Genomic DNA, 18,701 nt, shown 5'->3' with positions numbered 1-18,701 from the left:
GGAATTATAGTCTTATTATTGGGGGGGAGGTGTCACGGTACGTCAAGGGCGGGAGTCGAACCCGCCACCCCAGGCCCCGAGGGGTCTCCCCGGGTCTCCACTTCGGGCCGGTGGGTGTGGCCGGGGGCAGCTGAAGACGTGCGTGCGTGCTTGCGTGCGTACGTGCGTGCGTGCGTTCGTACGTGCGTGCGTGCGTGCGAGGGGGCGGGTCCACGGGGCGGGAGGCGCTCGCTGCGAGTGAGTGGTTCAGCTGGCCCCCGGCTCATTGTGCTTGCCTCACGCCGGCCCCAGTTGGCAGCAGCGCTGGAGGCCCCGGGCCTGTGACCACAAAGAGGGAGCCGGGGGCCGGACGGGAGCAGGCCGCCGGCGGCGGCGGCGGCGGCGGCGGCGGCGGCGGCGCGGCGGCGGCGCCGGCTGAGGCCCAGGCCAGGCTCCCTCCCCTCAGCCTCCCGCCCGCCCGCCTGTCCCGCCCCCGCCGGCGGCGCCCCGCCCCTCCCCCAACCGCCAGACTAGCCTGGTGCGGGGGCCGCGCGCGAAAACGTGGGGGAGAAGCTGAGGCTGGAGTCGCCCGTGGTGGCCGAGCCCGCCGTCTACCCATGGCTGCTGCTGGTCTACGTGAGTGCCGCCCGTCCCCTCTTCCTGGACCTCCACCTCTCTTCCCCCAGGGCGCGCGCTGAGCCCACCGAGAAACGGAGCGACTCGAGTCGCCAGACCCTCTTTGGAGCCCCCCTTCCCGCCCTGCCTGCTTCTCCGCGGCCGTTTCCAGCCCCCGTGCGCAGGGTGGGCAGAGGGGAGCCGGGGCCGGCCGGGGGCACAGACTCGGCCGCGGGGACCCCGCGCTTCCGAGGGTCGCCCGAGCCGGTCTGCCGTTGGCCCTGTAGGGCTGGGGACCCCGGTCCCCCCCCACCGGCCTGAACTGCTGGCGGGCTTGCCCTTCCGTACTTTATGATCTGACACGTCGGGTTTCTTTTTCCTGGCCAGCTTTACCATTACCTGCCCAGCTTTCCCAGCATCCCCTGATAATGTGTTAGATATTCAAGTTTTAGGGCCCGGTCCCAGCCCTATGGAATCAGCAACTCTGGTGGGGCTCAGTGATCTCTGTTACAACAGACCCTCCAGATGATTTTTATTCACCTTAAAGTTTGAAAATATCTGCATTGTCAGCTGGCCAAAGCATCCACCAGCAGGTGAAGGGGAGTGGCGCCTGGAAAAGATAGGGACTAGCCAAGGTAAGTACAGTAGCATTTGCCATGGTAGTAATGGAGAATGCCTTTTCTCCACTGGTTGGCACAGACTAGTAGTATCTGGGAGCAGTGGCAGGGTTATTTCGGATGCTTTACATTGCAATGTAGAGTGACCGCTGTCCTGGTTTGCCAGGGACTTCCCCTGTGTGAGCACTTAAAATCTCATCCTGGCAAACCCCTTAGCCTTGGGTTTGAAAAACTTAGGGAATAACATGAAATTTAGGGGAAACATGATCTAGGTTTTGGGCAAGTCACAAGTGCTAATTAAAGCTAAGCAAGTATGGACAACATCTAGCCTCCTTTACCCCTTTGCGGGGAGGTAAATCTTGATTGGGTGAGAGGACTTATTGTTAAGAGATCTTTGTAGAAACATCCCCTTCTGCTTAGTCCGCTGGTTCTCGGTTCTGGCTAGACATTGGCATCGTCTGAGGAGAGTTAAAATGATTGTATTGGTCTAGCATGACCAACCGTCGGTGTGAGGGTTTTTAAAAAGTGCTTCAGAGGATTCTAATGTGCAGCCAAATTTAGGTGCCACTGCTTAAGCTTTTGAACCGCTGCTACGTATTTTCACCTCATCTTGCTGTGAGAATATCCAACTGTAGTTGAGGTTTGTTTTTTTTCTTTTTCTTTTTTTAACTGTCTTATTATAAGATTTACTGTCTTAAATAAGATTGAATGTACAGAAACTCCTGCTAGTCCATCTGGTATAGCTGGATACCCGGAGTAATATCGTTAAGATATGTACCATTTAAGTATTGTGACTGGCCTTTTAAAAATTAACATATGCATTAAATTAGTATTGATAGTATAGATCTCTTTCGAAGTTGTCATGTTGGGGAGCTATACCTCTAATCTGCTGCCATTGCTAAATATCTGGACACCTCTTATTAGGAATTGCTTTAAAAAATCTTTAGGGATTAAAACCAAGATTGCTGTATTATTTGTACTGGGACCACAAAAACCTCACGAAGTTCCCCTGCTGTACCTTCTACCCCCATCTCTAACCCTTGGCAACTTCTAATCTGTTCTCCATCTCCACAGTTTTGTTATTTTAAGAATAATATGTAAACATAATCATGAATTACTTAATCTTCGGAGATTGGCTTTTAAAAAATTTTCCCTCGGCATCATTCCCTTGAAGTTCATTTCAATTTTTGCATATATTAATAATTTGTTCCTTGTTGTTGCTCGGTAGTATTCTATCATAAGATTTTATCACAATTTGTTTCAACATTCACCCATTGAAAGACATTTGGGTAGTTGCCAGTTTTCGGCTATTAGAAATAAAACTGCTATGAACATTTATGTGTAAGTTTCTGTGGGAACTTCATTAAGTTTTTGTTTCTTTTGGATAAATGCTCAAGAGTACAATTACTGCATTGTAGGGTGAATCTACTTTTAGGATTAAAAGAGACTGTCAAGCTGTTTCTCAGAGTGGCTAAACCATTTTATTTTCCCACCAGTGATGTGATATAATTTTTCTACGTACTCGCTAGCATTTGATGTTGTCACTATACTTTAATTTTAGTTATTCTCTGATATCTCATTATGGTCTTAATTTGCATTTCCCTGACGGCTAACGATGTTGAACATCTTTTCATGTGCTTCTTTGCCATGTGTATATTCTCTTCCATGAAATGTCTGTTCCTGTCTTCTGACTATTTTCTAGTTGGATTTTTTTAAGTTGTTTGGAGAGTTCTTTGTATATTATAGATACAAGTCATTTGTCTCCTATGGGGTTTTCAAATATGTTTTCCCACTGTGTAATTTGAGTTTTCATCCACTTAAAAGGATCTTCTATGAAGCATTTTTAACTTATTTTGATGAGATCCAATTTATCAGTTTTTGCTTTTATTGATCATACTTTCGGTGTCAAGTCTAAGAATTATTCACCTAGTTCTAGATGCCAAAGATTTTCTCCTATTTTTTTTTTCTAAAACTGTCCTGCTTTTACATTTAAGATTATGATCCACTTTGATTTAATTTTTGTGTAAGATGTGTAAGGTTTAGGTTAAGGTTCATTGTTTGTTTGTTTGTTTTTGTCGAGGGATGTCCAACTGTTTCAGTACCATTTTTTGAAAAGTCTATTCTTCCCTGATAGCTTTTGCACTGCTGTCAAAACCAAGTTAAATGTATTTGTGTCGGTCTATTTCTGGGTTCTCTGTTCCATTCCATTGATCTGTGTATCTACCCTCCATCATTATGGCGAAATCTTGAAATTGGGTAGATTAATTCCTCCCATTTTAATCTTCCTTTACAAATTGTTTTAGCTATTCTTCAGCCTCTTCCTACCATATAAATCTTAGAATAAGCTTGTCTATATCCACAAAAACCTTGAGGGCATTTTAAGAGTAATTGTGTTAAGCCTGTTAACTTGGGGAGAATTGACATCTTTATTATGTTGTGTTTTCTAATCCATGAACAAGGTATGTCTCCCTATTTGTTTGGGACTTTTAAAATTTTCTTCATCAGCATTTTGTAATTTTCAGTATAGAGGTCCTATAAATGTCTTATTGGGCTTCTATTTAAGTATTTATTTAGGTCAGTTGTAAATGGCATCACATATTTTTATTTAAGCTTCTACACATTTGTTATTAATATGTAATTTGATAAAATTGTGTGGATCTTGTACTCTAAAACATTTACAAACGAATATTATTTCTCAAGCTTTTTGTGGATTCCTTGGTATTTTCTCCATTTAGATTATCATCTCATCTTCAGATATAGACAGTTTTAGTTTTCCTTATTCAATATAATAGGATATATTACTATTCAACATTCAGTAGGATATATTCCTTCCTATTCAACATAGTAGGAATAGTTCTTTCATCTTTTAAATAAACTTTTTAAAAATTTAACTGTTAAATTTATCTATTTATTTATTTTTGCTTTATTTTCTTACTAGAACCTCCAGTAATATATTTAATAAAAGTGGTGAGAGCAGATATCGGTGCCTTGTTTCTGATCTTACAGAGAAAGCGTTCAGTCTTTCACAGTTAAATATAATGTCGGTATAGGTTGTTTGTAGATCATCTTTATGAGTTTCAGTATGTTCCTTTTCTATTCCTAGTTTGCTTGGAGTTTTTTTTCTTCTTTTTTTAAAATCATGAATGGGATTGGATTTTATCAAATGCTTTCTCTGCATTAATGATTAGGATCACATGACTTTTCCCCCTTAATCTGTTGGATATGGTAGATTACATTGTTTGATTTTCAAATATTTAACCAACTTTGCATAACTGGAATAAATACCGCTTGGTCATGGTATATTATTCTTTTTATATATTTCTGGATTTAATTTGCTAATATTTGGCTGAGGATTTTTACAGCCAATTTCATAAAAAATACTGGGCTGTAGTTTTCTTCTTTCTATACTGTCCCAGTCTGGTTTTGGTATCAAGGTAATACTGGCTTCATAAAATTAATTAGGAACTGTTCCCTCTACTTCCGTTTCTTATCAAGTCATGTAAAATTGGTGTTAATGCTTTAAGTCTTGGGTAAAAGTGAAACATCTAAGCCTGAATATTTCTTTTGGGAGTTTTTAAATGAAAAATCAGTGTTTCTCATAGTTACAGGAAAATTGAGATTGTCTCTTTCATCTTGGCTGAGTTTTGGTAATTTTGGGTGTAGACGCATTGGTCCATTTCATCCACAGTTTTGAATTTATAGTGTAGACTTGTTCATAATAACGTGTCCCTTATTAACCTGCAGGATATGTCATGGTATCCCTGGTTGCATTTCTGATATCTGTGATTTGTGCCATCTCTCTTTTTATCTTTATCAGTCTTGCTACATCTTTCTTGATTAGATTGTTTATTTTGAAGAACCAGCCTTTTGTTTCATTGATTTCCTCCCCCCCCCCATTTTCCTGTTTTTAGTTTCATGGATTTTTGTTTCATCTTTATTATTTCCTTCTTTCTGCTTGTTTAGTGTTTTTTCCTCTTCCGTTTTTACTATTTTAATATAGAAAATTAGACTATTTCTTTGAAATATTTTCTTTCCCAATTTAGTGCTATAAACTTGCCTTTCAGCATTGCTTTCACTTCATTCCACAAACGTTGATCTGTTATATCTCCATTTTCTTTTATTCTATGCATTTAAAATTTTTTCCTTGACTTTTTACCCATGAGTTATTTGGAATTGTGATGTTTAGTTTTCATGTGATTGAAGATTTTCCTGTTGTCTTTCTGTTATTGATTTCTAGTCTGGTTCCATTATGGCTAGAGAACATACTCTCTCTGATTTTAATTCTTTTAAATCTGCTAATGTTTTTTTATCACCCAGTGTATGGTATATGAGTGAATGTTCCATGGACACTTGAATATGTATTCTGCTTTTATTGAGTGTGTTCTTTAAATGTCAGTTATATCCTGTTGATTGATGATGTTTTCAGTTCTTCCATACCCTTGCTGATTTTTCTCTCTGGGAGTTCTATAAATTGCTGTGTTGAAGTCTCAAATAATAATTGTGGATTTGAAATTTTCTCCTTTTACCTTTTTCAGTGTTTGCTTCATGTGTTTTGAAGTTCTGTTGTTTGGTGCACACGCATTTAGTATCACTAGGTCATCTAGGTGGATTATTCCTGTTATCTTTATGTAATGACCCTCTTTGCCCCTAATAATTTCCTTTGCTCTGAAATCTACTTTATCTGATATTAATATAGCCATTTCTGCTTTTTCTGATGAATGTTCACATGATATACCTTTTTCATCCTTTTACTCTGAACTACCAATATCATGATGTTTAAAGTAAGCTTCTTATAGACAGTATATAGTTGGATCATGCTTGTGATTTTTTCATCTACTCTTCCAATGTCTGTCTTTGACTTGGCTATTTAGATCATTTACAGTTAATGTAACGATTGCTATGTTAAAGATGAGGTCTAGCATTTTATTTTTTTTATGTTTATTTTTTATTTTATTTTTTTCACACACACACACACTGTATTTTATTTTTACAAGAGATAAATAGACTGACAACAAGCATTCTACATGGATGACCACAACAAAAGCAACAATGATTGCAATTACCAAACATGAAACACACTCATGCTATGTCATAATATTGACATTCAGTCCAGTAATCCTCCACTGTAACAGCTCCTTTACTTTGCAGTGAAAATTGATTTGTATATTCTTTGCCTCTGAGTCCTTGTGAGATTTTTTTTTAATTCAGACGGAAAGTCACAAAAATTATACTCATCCTCATCAGTTCACTCAGTCCCATGTAATTAAATTTTTTTTCATCTTGATCTTTTGTTAGCACTTTTATGAGTTCATCAGTTTTTCATTAGAGTTCTGAAAATGCTTATTCATTCAGTTCAGTAGTACAGTCAGTTACCAGAAACCTGTACTTGTCAGAGTCTTTTCCATGAATTTCTTGAAGATGAAACCCTTTTATAGGAACATATTTGCCAAAGCATCAGAGTACACCCAGAACTGTCTGTAAATGAGAAAAGACTTAAAAATGACCACAGTTAAAGATTTGATGAAAGTTCATAATAATGCAGTTGACAAGAAAATTAGTTATTTCTGAGATATACATTTTAAAGTAATAACTAGGATTATTACTTATAACATTATACCAGAACATATAAGATTTTTAGAAATTTCATGTAATGTCTGAAACATTTATATTAACATATTTCCATACATATTTCAATACAAATACAAATATAAGATTTTTAGAAATTTCATGTAATGTCTGAAACATTTATATTAACATATTTCCATACAAATAACCCAATGAAAGTTTAGTATTAGTTGTTTTGTTTGTTTGTTTTTTTATACTGCAGGTTCTTATTAGGCATCAATTTTATACACATCAGTGTATACATGTCAATCCCAATCGCCCAATTCAGCACACCACCATCCCCACCCCACCGCAGTTTACCATTTTATTTTTTGTTTTGTCTTTTACCTCAGTTTCTCAATCCTGTGTTTCTCTTATTTTGCCTTCTTGTGGGTTACTTAAACATTTTTTAATAAGTCCATTTTAATCTAATTTATTTATAATCGTTTGTGGATACTGTTTGTATAGTTTTCTTAGTGGTTGCTTTTGGCATTACACTATACATATGTAACTTATCATAGCCTACTGGAATCAGTGGTTTATTACTTCAAGTGAAGTTTCAAAATTTTACTTCCATTTAGGTCTCTTAATAGTCCCCAGTTTTAAAGTATGATTTTCTGTAGTATTTCCTTTATATACATTGAGAACCACATCAGATGGTGTCATAATTTTTGCTTTGACCATCAGAGGGAATTTAAGAAACTCATGAGGCTAATGATAGTCTCTTATATTTATCCCACTTGTTTTCACCCATTCCATTGTTCCCCTTTTCTTTCTGAAGTTGCCAGTCTTCTGTTATTTTTTTTTATGTTTGCATAACAGTAGGTGATATCTGGGCTTTCCAGTGCCATTGGATATGAGTTTCAGGAAACACTGAGCCTGGCTCACTTAATGCTACTGAGTTGGAGGGTTTGTATACGTTGGGCCTGTTGGCACAGCAGATGCTAGCAGATTAGACTAATGCTGATGGGACTAGTGCCACAGGAGGATGCATTCCCATTCAGGCTATGCTGCTGCTACAGTAGATCAAATCCCCCTCTACCCCAAGTGTGGGACAGTGACCTGCTGCTGTCACTGCTTCTTTATTAGGCTGCTTTCGCCTCAGGTGTGTGGTGGGATCCCTTGGAAGCTGCTGCTGCTGTCAATCACAGGGTTAAATTCATTTTAGAAATACTTAAATATAAATATATAGCCTGGCTCTTGTAGGACCTCTGTATTTGTTTTTTTATTGCTTTCATACGAATTACCACAAATTGAGTGACTCAAAACATCGTAAATTTATTACCTTACAAGTCTGACATTGGTCTCAATTGAGTAAAGTAAAAGTGTTGGCAGGATCGACAGATGAATGGATAAAGCTGTGGCACATATATACAATGGAATATTACTCAGCCATAAAAAGAAATGAAATTGAGTTATTTGTAGTGAGGGGGATTGACCTAGAGACTGTCATACAGAGTGAAGTAAGTCAGAAAGAGAAAAACAAATACCGTATGCTAACACATATATATGGAATCTAAAAAAAAAAGAAAAAAATGGTTATGAAGAACCTAGGGGCAGGACAGGAATAAAGACTCAGCCATAGAGAATGGACTTGAGGACACAGGGAGGGGGAAGGGTAATCTGGGATGAAGTGAGAGAGTGGCATGGACATATATATACTACCAAATGTAAAATAAATAGCTAGTGGGAAGCAGCCACAAAGCACAGGGAGTGGAATCCTGCAGTGTTTGCTGATGGGTCATTTTGGAAGAGCTGACTTTCAGTCTGAAGCTCTGCCTGTTTGCATCTGAAGAATCTGCATTTAAGGAGAGGGTGTATGAGGAAGGGGGTGTATGAGGGACAAAGGTGTCCTGGGTGCAGATGAGCCAGGACCTGACCAGCTGCCTTTTGGGTCCTCTGGTCCCATCTCTTGGTCTGTGCCTCATCTGCATCATCACTGTCCCCGCTGGCACCCCTGGGGTGTTGTTGTCTGAGTGAGATTTCCCTGGTGCCCCTGCTCTCCTCCCCTCCTCCTGCTGGTTGGGGAGGGAACTGCTTGTTGTGTGGTCTGTACTCCTGAGGCACGAAGGACCCTGTAGCATGGACCTGCAGAGTGTGGGATGTGGTCCCAAGAGCATGGGGCCCACATAGGACACAACATCGGGGCATGACCAGTATTAGGGCTGCCTCATCACTGACAGGGAATGTTGTCCAGATCGTGCTCGGGAGGGTGTGGTGGGTGGCCTGGGACCCTAGAGGCCCCATTCCTATCCTGGAGCTTGGAGAGTGCATCCCCATGGGCTCCAGATTCACCCCATATCTCAGCCATATCCCTCTGTCCTGTCTTTGAACTCAGGAAAACGAGTTCTCTTGTCCACAACATAGGCCTGGTCCTGTTGGTATTAGGATTCTTTAAGTTAGGCATCCTGGGATAGCTCTTTTTAGGCCTGAGAAGGAACAACTCAGGAGTGTACAACAATTTCAGATGAAACTAATATTCAATGACTATCTCTAACTACTCGGTTGTTGACTTCTATTAGTCATTATTCTCCTGGTTTTAGCTCTGATGTGGGGATTACAGAGGAGTCAACATTTAAATCTTCATAATCTGTGTATTTGTAGCTTCAGTATCATTACTGACCCATAGTTTTTTATGGTTTGGGAAGAGTTATTGATTTCATGTGTCATGTAAAGGATTCACAATGATGATAGGGCAATTAAGATTACAATAATGGCTAGTAAATTGTTCACATTTTCTCTACCTGTGCATCTATTGTATGCAAGTGAGTTAGTTTAGATGTCAATATTAGTGAAATGATATAGAGGACTAGAGAACTTATTTTAAAAATCACTATTAATGTGTGATGATGAAAATGTAAAAGTTCTTCCATAATCGGTGATGTTGTATCTTGAGAGCCTAGATGAAAGTGATATGCCTTAGTAATATACAGGATTTTAGCCTATGATTTAACTTTGACAAAGCTACATCACTTTTTACTTTTATCTCATTTATTGAGAAAGACATAATTGTTATGGTGTTGGCTTGAAACTGGTTGAAAAGGACTTGAGTCCTTCCTTATTTCACATTTACATAGGTAGGATCTTGAAACATAGGATATGGTGGAGGGCATTCGTGTAACCATTCTAGGTTAGGAGTAGCAATTTCCACTGCTAAGACTTCTTGTTTAGATGCAAATGCTTTTCAAAGTATGAAGATTATTAGCATTACTGCTGCTACGGAGATGAATGAGCCTAAAGATAAAATATTTCATGTTGTGTGTGCCTCAGGGTACTCAGACTAACGTAGTGACATCCCTGAGAGGCCAAGAAAGTGCTGCAGGAAGTCATATTTACTACTACAAATATACTTGTGAAGTGAATTTTTGCTCATGCTGAGTTAACTGTATAACCTGAGAATAGTGGGAATCAGTGTAGGAAGCCTCCTATAATAGTGAAGACTGCTCCCATGGACATTAGGTCACGGAAGTGTGCTACTACATAGTATGTATCCTGGAGGACAATGTCTGGGGATGAGTTGGCTAAGATGATTCCTGTCAAACCACCTACTGTAAAAAGAAAAACTAAAGCCTAAAACTCATAGTATAGTGGGAGGTCATATAATATTACCTCCGTGAACAGTTGCTAACCAGGGACTTCCCTGGTGACGCAGTGGTTATGAATTCGCCTGCCAATGCAGGGGACATGGGTTCGAGCCCTCGTCTGGGAAGATTCCGCATGGCGCGGAGCAAAAAGCCCATGCACCACAACTACTGAGCTGCCCTCTAGAGCCTGCAAGCCACAACTACTGAAGCCCACGCGCCTAGAGGCCGTGCTCTGCAACAAGAGAAGCCACTGCAATGAAAAGGCCGTGCACCGCAACCAGAGAAAGCCCACGTGCAGCAACCAAGACCCAACGCAGCCAAAAAAAAAAAGAAACGAGAAAGAAAACTTAAATAAAGAGTTGCTAATCAGCTAGATACTTTTACTCCTGTAGGGATAGAAGTAATTACGGTAGCTGATGCAAAGTATGCTCCTGAGTCGACAGCTATCCCTATGGTAAACATATGATGGGCCCACAAGAGAAATCCTAAAAAGCCAGTGGACGTGACTCATACTAGTCCCAAATAGCTGAAAGGCACTTTTTGTCCTAAATAGTATGTAATGATATGTGAGATTATAACAAAGCCTGGTAGGCCATGAATACAGACTTCAGGGTGACCAAAGAGTCAGAATAGGTGTTGGTATAGGATTCAGTCTCCTCCTGCAGGGTCAAAGAAAGTAGTGTTTAGATTTCTGTCTCTTAACAATATGGCAATTCTGGCTGCTCAGACTGAGAGTGGTAATTATAGTAATATGGCTATAGTTGGGAAAGATTAAACAAATACTGGTGTTTGGTATTGGGATATGACTGATAGTTTTGTATTAAAGACTATAGTAATAAAAGTAATAGCACCAAGAATTGAAGAGACACCTGCTAAATGTAAGGAGAAAATGGTTAGATCGACAGAGGCTCCTTCATGGGCCAGATTGCAGGCTAGAGCTGAATATAGGGTTCCACTTGTACCAGAACCAGCTTCTACTATTGGTGATATGAGTAAGAGTAAGAATGATGGGGGAAGTAGTCAAAAGTTTATATGATGTACTGGGGGAAATGCTACCTCAGGTGCCCCAGTTATTAGTGGCCCAAGTCAGTTTTCAAATCCTGAAATCATAATGGGTACAACTATAAAGAAAATTATTACAAGTGCAGGGACTGTTATGACTACCTTACAGATTTGGGCATCTCCAAGTAGCGCTCCAGGTTAGCATAGGTCAGCCAGGATTAATATACTTAAGGCGCTGCCTGCTACTCCAGCTCAAGCACCAAATAGTAAAGATAAAATGCCGATATCTTTGTGATTTGTTGAAAATAATCAGCAGTGTATGAACAGAGGTAAAATGACTGAGCTAGCATTCGACTGTAAATCTAAAGACAGAGATTGAGCCCTCTTTCTGGCAAACCCTGTGGTGAATCAACAGATTGAATTGTAACTTGAGAGAAGCAGCTTCAATTCTGCCGGTGATTTTCCTGCCTTTTTTTTTCTTCTTTTTTCTTTCTCAAAGGGAGGAGAAGTAGATTGAAGCCAGTTGACTAGAGGATTTGCCTGTTAACTAAAATTTCCTGGGGTTAAAACTCATCAATCTCGTAAGGATTTGGCTTAATTACAGTGTTTGCTTTGCATTCAATTGATATAGGAGAAAGTCCTGCAGTCCTTATTTTTAGAAATTAAGTAAATTGTACTTGTTTAGGGTTTTGAAAGCTCTTGGTCTAAGCTAACCTAAATTCCTATTCCAGCACTGATAGGATGGGTGTTATGGGTAGTAATCGTGTGGCTATTATGATGAGTAATGATAGGAAAGTTATTTGTTTTGTATGTTCAAATTGTTGTACTTTTGTGTTGTTTAATGAAGGGAATATAGTTAGTGATGTGGGTTATGTTAGCTGCAAGTAGAAGTATATGCTGAGGACTGCTGTGATGGCTATTAGTGTTGGTAGAATGATGTTATCATTTTTGTTATCTCTTGGATAATTATTCATTTGGGTCAAAACCCTGATAATGGTGGGCGACCTCCTAATGACACTATAATGCTGAGGATAAGGATCCTGATGGGAGGTGTTTTATCTCATGTGTGTGATAATGATACCCTTGTAGTACATGATCTGGGTATAAATAGGAAGAAGATAGTGTTGTTATGATATAAATTAGTATGTTTAGGATTGTTATACTTGGAATATACATTATAATAGCTGTTATTCATCCTATATGGGCAACTGATGAGGAGGCTGTAATTTTTTCCAGGTGAGTATGGCTAAGTCTGCCTCAGCGTCCAACTATGATTTATAATATCACTATGATTAACAGTATGTTTAGGTTGATGGATGGTGACATGTGGTATAAAACTGATAGGGGTGCAATTTTGTCATGTTGATAGCATCAGGCCTGCTGTTCATGGAATGCCTTGAGTTACTTCGGGCACTCAGAAGTGAAATGGGGAATGTCCTACTTTTGTGACAAGGACGATTGTCATGATAGTGGATGCTGCTGGATTAAAGATTTTTGTAATCCATTGTGTTCTTTGACCAGAGTATATTAGATTAATGATAATAGCCATTATAAGTAGTATTGATGTGGTGGATTGTTTTAGAAAATATTTGTTGGATGCTTCTGTAGCTTATGGGTTCATGTTTTTTATTAGAATGGGGATACCATTAACCAGTGTGAGCTTGTTACTACAATTATATTTCCTGAAATAATGGTCAGTAGAATGATAGTAAAAAACAATGAGAGTTTATTAGTACAGGAAGGATATACAACAATATTTTGGGGGTATGGGCCTTGAAGCTTTCTTAGAGAACCTTACTATATAGCATTGTGGTGTAATGTGGTAGCATGGAGAATGTAAAATTCTTAGAAATAAGTTCAATTCCAGGAATAAGCGCATTTAAACCTCTATCATTTACTTTATCAAAGTAACTCTTTAGTCAAACATATTTCTTAAGTTTGCTGTGGGTTGCCTGGTATGATGACAGGTAGTGAAAACTCTCATATACATAGGGCTAATGTTAGTAGTAAAAAGATTTTTTATAAGAGATGTATACGTTGATCATATCAAAATTGTGGGTAGGATGCTCGAATTCATCGAAAGGAGATTGTTAGATGTGTTTTAATGATGACTTGGGCTGTATATAATTCTGGCACGTAGGGATTGTCGAATGCTCCTAAAAATAGAATGTTGTGGAAATGTTTATTATAAGGAAATTGACATATTCTCTAGGAAGGACGGGGTGAATGGGCCTGCTACATTTTCTACATTGAAGACATAGACAGGTTTTGATTCTACTTCTGTTAAATCAAGTGGGGCTTCATTGGATTTCTGCTACTGCGGAGATAATCAAATTCTGGGTAGGGGTCAGGAGAAAATTAGTCATAGGTGTTCTTGTGTAATAATTACTGTTGAAAGTGTAAATGATCCATTTAGCATTAGGACTGAGAATAGAATAACTGCCAGCAAGACTTCATATGAGATTGTCTGTGCTACTGTCCGTAGAGCTCCAGTGAGTGAGTATTTTGAATCTGAAGCTCAACCAGATCAGAGGATGGAATAAATGGCTAGGCTTGATATGGCTAATATAAATAGTATGCCTACATTTATATCAATTAGTGGATAAGATATGGGAAGAGGAATTCATGTTGTGAGAGCCAGGGTTAAGGCTAGCATTGGGGCAATAATATATAAATTGATGATGTTGATGGTCATGGTGGTTCTTTAATAAATAATTTGAATGTCTCAGTAATGGGTTGTAATAATCCATAGGGGCTGATGACTTTTGGCCCTTTCTGGATTTGTATATAGCCTAGGATTCTCCATTTAGTTAATATGAGGAATGCTATGGTGAATTAAATTGGGTACTTTGTGAAAGAATGTTGATTATAAATATATTCTTAGGAAGAGAACTTGAACCACTGCAGATAAATGTTTCAGTTTTACCTAATTACCGGGCTCTGCCACCGTAACAAACCCTGTTCTACAGTAGGGTATGTATAAATTAACTGAATGTAGATTATATCATCATTTAGTTTGAAGACATTTTGTAAAGTAAGCCGTATTGCTCTTGTCCTTTCATACTGGAAGAAATCTGCAATAGACAGAAACCAACCAGGATGACTCCAGTCTGAACTCAGATCACGTGAGACTTTAATCGTTGAACAAACAGACAATTAATAGCAGTTATACCATTGAAATGTCGTGATCCAGCATCAAGGTCATAAAACATATTGCTGATATGAACTCCAGAATACAATTACTCTGTTATCCCTAGTAAAACTTGTTCCGTTGATCAGTGGTTTAGAAGAACAGGTGATAAAGCATTTTGACTAGCTGGTCTAGATTTTAATCACTCAGAGGCAGTTTTATTCTCCAAAAAATAAATGGCGCACGGGCTCAAGGCACACCGGCTTCAGTACTTGTGGCACGCAGGCTCAGTAGTTGTGGCCCACTGGCTTAGTTGCTCCGTGGCACGTGGGAAATTCCCAGACCGGGGATCGAACAGGGTCCCCTGCATTGGCAGGCGAAATCCTAACCACTGCATCACCAGGGAAGTCCCAGAATCGCAGTCTCCCTTTTAATATACCTTAAGCCCAAAGAATCCATGGAAAATTGTTACAGAAAATAAGACAAAAAAATATTGTAAGGACTATAACAGAAGCATATAATACACAGTTCATATAGACACATCCCAAGCAGTTACAAAGTATATTAAAAGGGAGGCTGCGATTTTAAAAGAATAAGATAAATTATACCCACAAACTCCCAGTCTTTCCTGAAACATTGCAATCTGAAACCCTATTGTAGGAAGCAGAAGATTCCAGGAGACATTCTACAAATGAAGGACTCTAAACCCTGTGGTTGGAAAAGGAATTCTGGAAGGAAGGTATCCTCACCCAAGGAGAGCAGGTTCCTATACTTCTCTAACATCACACCCCTGTAGAATTCCCATTGATCTTGGTCCAGGCATTGTCACTCCTCTTGAGAGAAATCTATGGCCACATCCTGGAATGGCAGCAGTCCCTGAAATTAAAAGTACACATGCCATGTGGCCATGGGAAGAGTTCATAATGTGACCCAAGAAGAAAACAGCAAGTTAAGAGAACTGGTTTTAATTATAGAAGACTGTCTTCAATTATCCACTAATATATATATATTTACAAAGTAACTTTCTCTACCTTATTTGTAACTACAAGAAAAGAGTATGGCATGTGATCCACAAAACCAGTGTAGAGACTATACTTATCTGGAAAAGAAATGATAGAATGATGGTTTCAACACAGGCATATGCATTTTTGAGTGTTTTATTTATATCAAACTGGATAAAATGTGTGTATTTCTCAGACAGAAAAGACATGTCGAGGTAGAAATGTACCTTTCAACTATTCATGGGTACACAAGTACACTGGGGAGATTTTAAAAGTGCAGATCGTGATTCAGTAGGTCTGGTGGGCCTGAGTTCTGTTTTTTCCTCAAGCTCATTTTTAACTAGTGATGCCACAGTCTCTGATTCATTAACCACAGTTGGGAATAGCAGAGACATAATTAGAAAGGTAAAAATTCATATTTAACTTTGAACTTAAAGTGTTTTATGGATTTTACACCTTTAATAGAATAGTAAGCACAGCAGCAACAATCATTTGTGAATATTTACTATAGACTGTGTATCTTTCTTTCTTGTGTAGGATTCCAGGAAAAAGGCCTGGGCTGCGGCCACAGTGGGCCGGCCCCCCAGGCCGGGCCGCCCCTCCAGGACCCCCAGAAGGGCTCCTGGAGGCTCCAGGCGGCTTCTCCCCCGGCGCCACCCTCCCTCCCGGAAGGCCTGGGGGCAGAGCGGTCCCACCTCCTCGCCCAGAACGGATCCCGCGTTTCCGCAGAGCTGGAACTCCCGGCTCGGGGTCTCTTCCCTCCGCCGTCACTGAAGTGCCCCGGAGCCCGAAGGGAGGGCGGCCTCACTGAGGCTGCCGGCTCTGGAGGGGCCCCGGCGGCCAAAGCCGCGACAGTCCTGGGGATCGCGGGCCGGGTAAGTGGACGCCAACCCTCCTCCTGGTCTGGTGCCCGGGCGTCAGTGCAAGACCAGCTTCTGAGGGGCAGGGGTTCGCTGCCACCCGCCGCTGCTGTGCAGAAAGAGCGGCCCCCAGCGTTCTGGTCCCGGGGAACTTCGGTCCCTCCTCTCGCCCCTGCCCTCGGCCTGGCTCGCGGGGCCTGGTGGGCGTGGGGAGTGGGTCGGCCTGAGCGTCCTGAGGGGAAACGGGGAAAGGGAGGCGCAGGGTCCGGTGGGAGCGTCAGCGCCCCTCCTCCTGACTGCGGGGAAAGCAGCTGAAAACGCATCCCCAGGCTCGGAGGTCCCTTGTTCAGCCGAGTCTCTCTGCGCTCCTTCCTCCCTGAGCTAAAGTACTGGGGGGAGGGGACAGGGGAGGGGAATGGCGCAGGTAATGGGGAACATCAAAAGGTGATTGTTAACTAAGGAAAACCAGCTCTCCCAAGGTGAGGAATGTAGCGCTTTTCTTTGTATGGGAAGATGCAAGCGTCTGGGCTCACTGAAATCATTCCTTTGATATGCACCTCAGCTCGCTGGGGCCAGCATTCTGTATTTGCATATCCTGAGTTCCTCAGGGCCTGCTGGCTCACACTGGAGGGCTGCAAGTGCTGATGTCTGTGACATCCTTTTTTTACTGATATGGCAAGAAATATTCCATTTCTTACAGGCTTGAGGGGCAGAGAGTGAAAAAGAGTAGGAGAATCTCACTCAGCATGTAATTTGGCATATATATATATATATATATATATATATATATATATATATATATATATATATATATAATATTTATATTTAACTGTGCTAATAGAGACTCTCAATTCCAATCAATTTGTACTACTGCCCTCTATGTATTAATTTCATCAGTATCATATAAAAAATGCCTATAAAGTTGACATAATCCATTTAAACAGGATAATTATTTTTAAAGGAAACATAATAGAAATATAACAACAAAACCCTTACCACCAAAGGCTGTGTGTGGAACAACCTAAATATATGTTCCATTGTTAAAATATTGAAAGATGTATTCAGTAGAAATATCAACAAAATGAAAAATAATAAGGGCAGCGGAATGCTGAAATATTGTATCTTTATCATTAAAGTGGCAGAAAATCATTTATTAGTAGGCAGTGAGGGCAGAGGATGCCTGATTTTTATATCTTTTTCATATTTGTGCAGTTGTTTCAGCAAGTAACTTAAAGAAAAGATGGAAAAACAAGGAGGTTTGTGCCTGAGATCATGTTGATGTGAAACCAGGGATGGCCACCTTGTGCCAGGTGCGTGAAGTTTACCTGGCCAGGTAGACCGCAGAGCTCCTGAGAAGCCAGGGTTGGAATTCTTCTGCTGGTTGCCCCTTAGCTTCTGTGACTTGATTGATTTTGAGTCATGTTGGGGGATAGACCTGATCACAGGAAATGGGTGGAAATAGAGTGATTTGGGGAGCAGCTAACGACATTCATCACAGCTCATGGCCTGATTGAATTTTAAAAAACAGGAAAACAAATGCTTCTTATGGAATCAGAGAATGTGAGGGGTGGACAATCCCAGAAAATGAGAAACACCCATCCCATTTTCCAGATGAGAAAACAGAGGCCCAGCAAGGTGAAATCCCTCACCCAAGTTGCACCTCTCTCTCCTCCCCACTACATGGTTCATGAAAGTAGGACTCTTCCTGTCTTGATCACTGCTGAACTCCAAACAGGGCCAGGCATCTAGCAGCTGCTTCAAAAATTTTGGTTGGGCTTCCCTGGTGGTGCGGTGGTTGAGAATCTGCCTGCCAATGCAGGGGACGCGGGTTCGAGCCCTGGTCTGGGAAGATCCCACATGCCGCAGAGCAACTCGGCCTGTGAGCCACAATTACTGAGCCTGCGTGTCTGGAGCCTGTGCTTGGCAACGAGAGGCCACGATAGTGAGAGGCCCGTGCACCGCGATGAAGAGTGGCCCCCGCTTGCCACAACTAGAGAAAGCCCTCGCACAGAAACGAAGACCCAACACAGCCATACATACATACATACATACATAAATAAAAAGAATGTAAGCAGACAAGAATAGCATTAAAAAAAAAATTTGGTTGACTGGATGAACAACGCTATTTCTTTCTTTCTCACTCTTATTCAGGACTGTGCCAAGAACTCCCCAGGTTGCAATGTAATTCGATAAATGTAAATATTAATTGAGTTTTGGTGTGATGAGGGCTTAGGCTTTGAAGGTTACAGATTTGGTTCAGATCCTGGTTCTGCCACTCAATAGCTGTTTGGCTTTGGGAAAATTACTAA

General features: G+C 40.6%; 1 protein-coding gene across 1 annotated transcript in view; it reads left to right on the top strand.

Moving 5' to 3' along the window:
* Window positions 1-201: 201 nt before the first annotated feature.
* LOC309653801 (uncharacterized protein) overlaps window positions 202-18,701 on the top strand; it is a gene marked incomplete at its 5' end in the record, with an annotated part of 35,464 nt that continues 16,964 nt past the window's right edge. The window contains one exon of the mRNA XM_082478597.1: window positions 202-615. Within this exon, the coding sequence (XP_082334723.1) occupies window positions 202-615 (414 nt within the window). The remainder of the gene's footprint in view (window positions 616-18,701) is intronic.

This window comes from Balaenoptera physalus, assembly GCF_965194825.1.
Source record: "Balaenoptera physalus genome assembly, contig: HAP1_SCAFFOLD_1205, whole genome shotgun sequence".
In the NCBI taxonomy this organism is placed as follows: domain Eukaryota; kingdom Metazoa; phylum Chordata; class Mammalia; order Artiodactyla; family Balaenopteridae; genus Balaenoptera; species Balaenoptera physalus.
The sequence above is the reverse complement of the archived record's forward strand: the minus strand, read 5'-3'. Positions and strand labels throughout refer to the sequence as shown.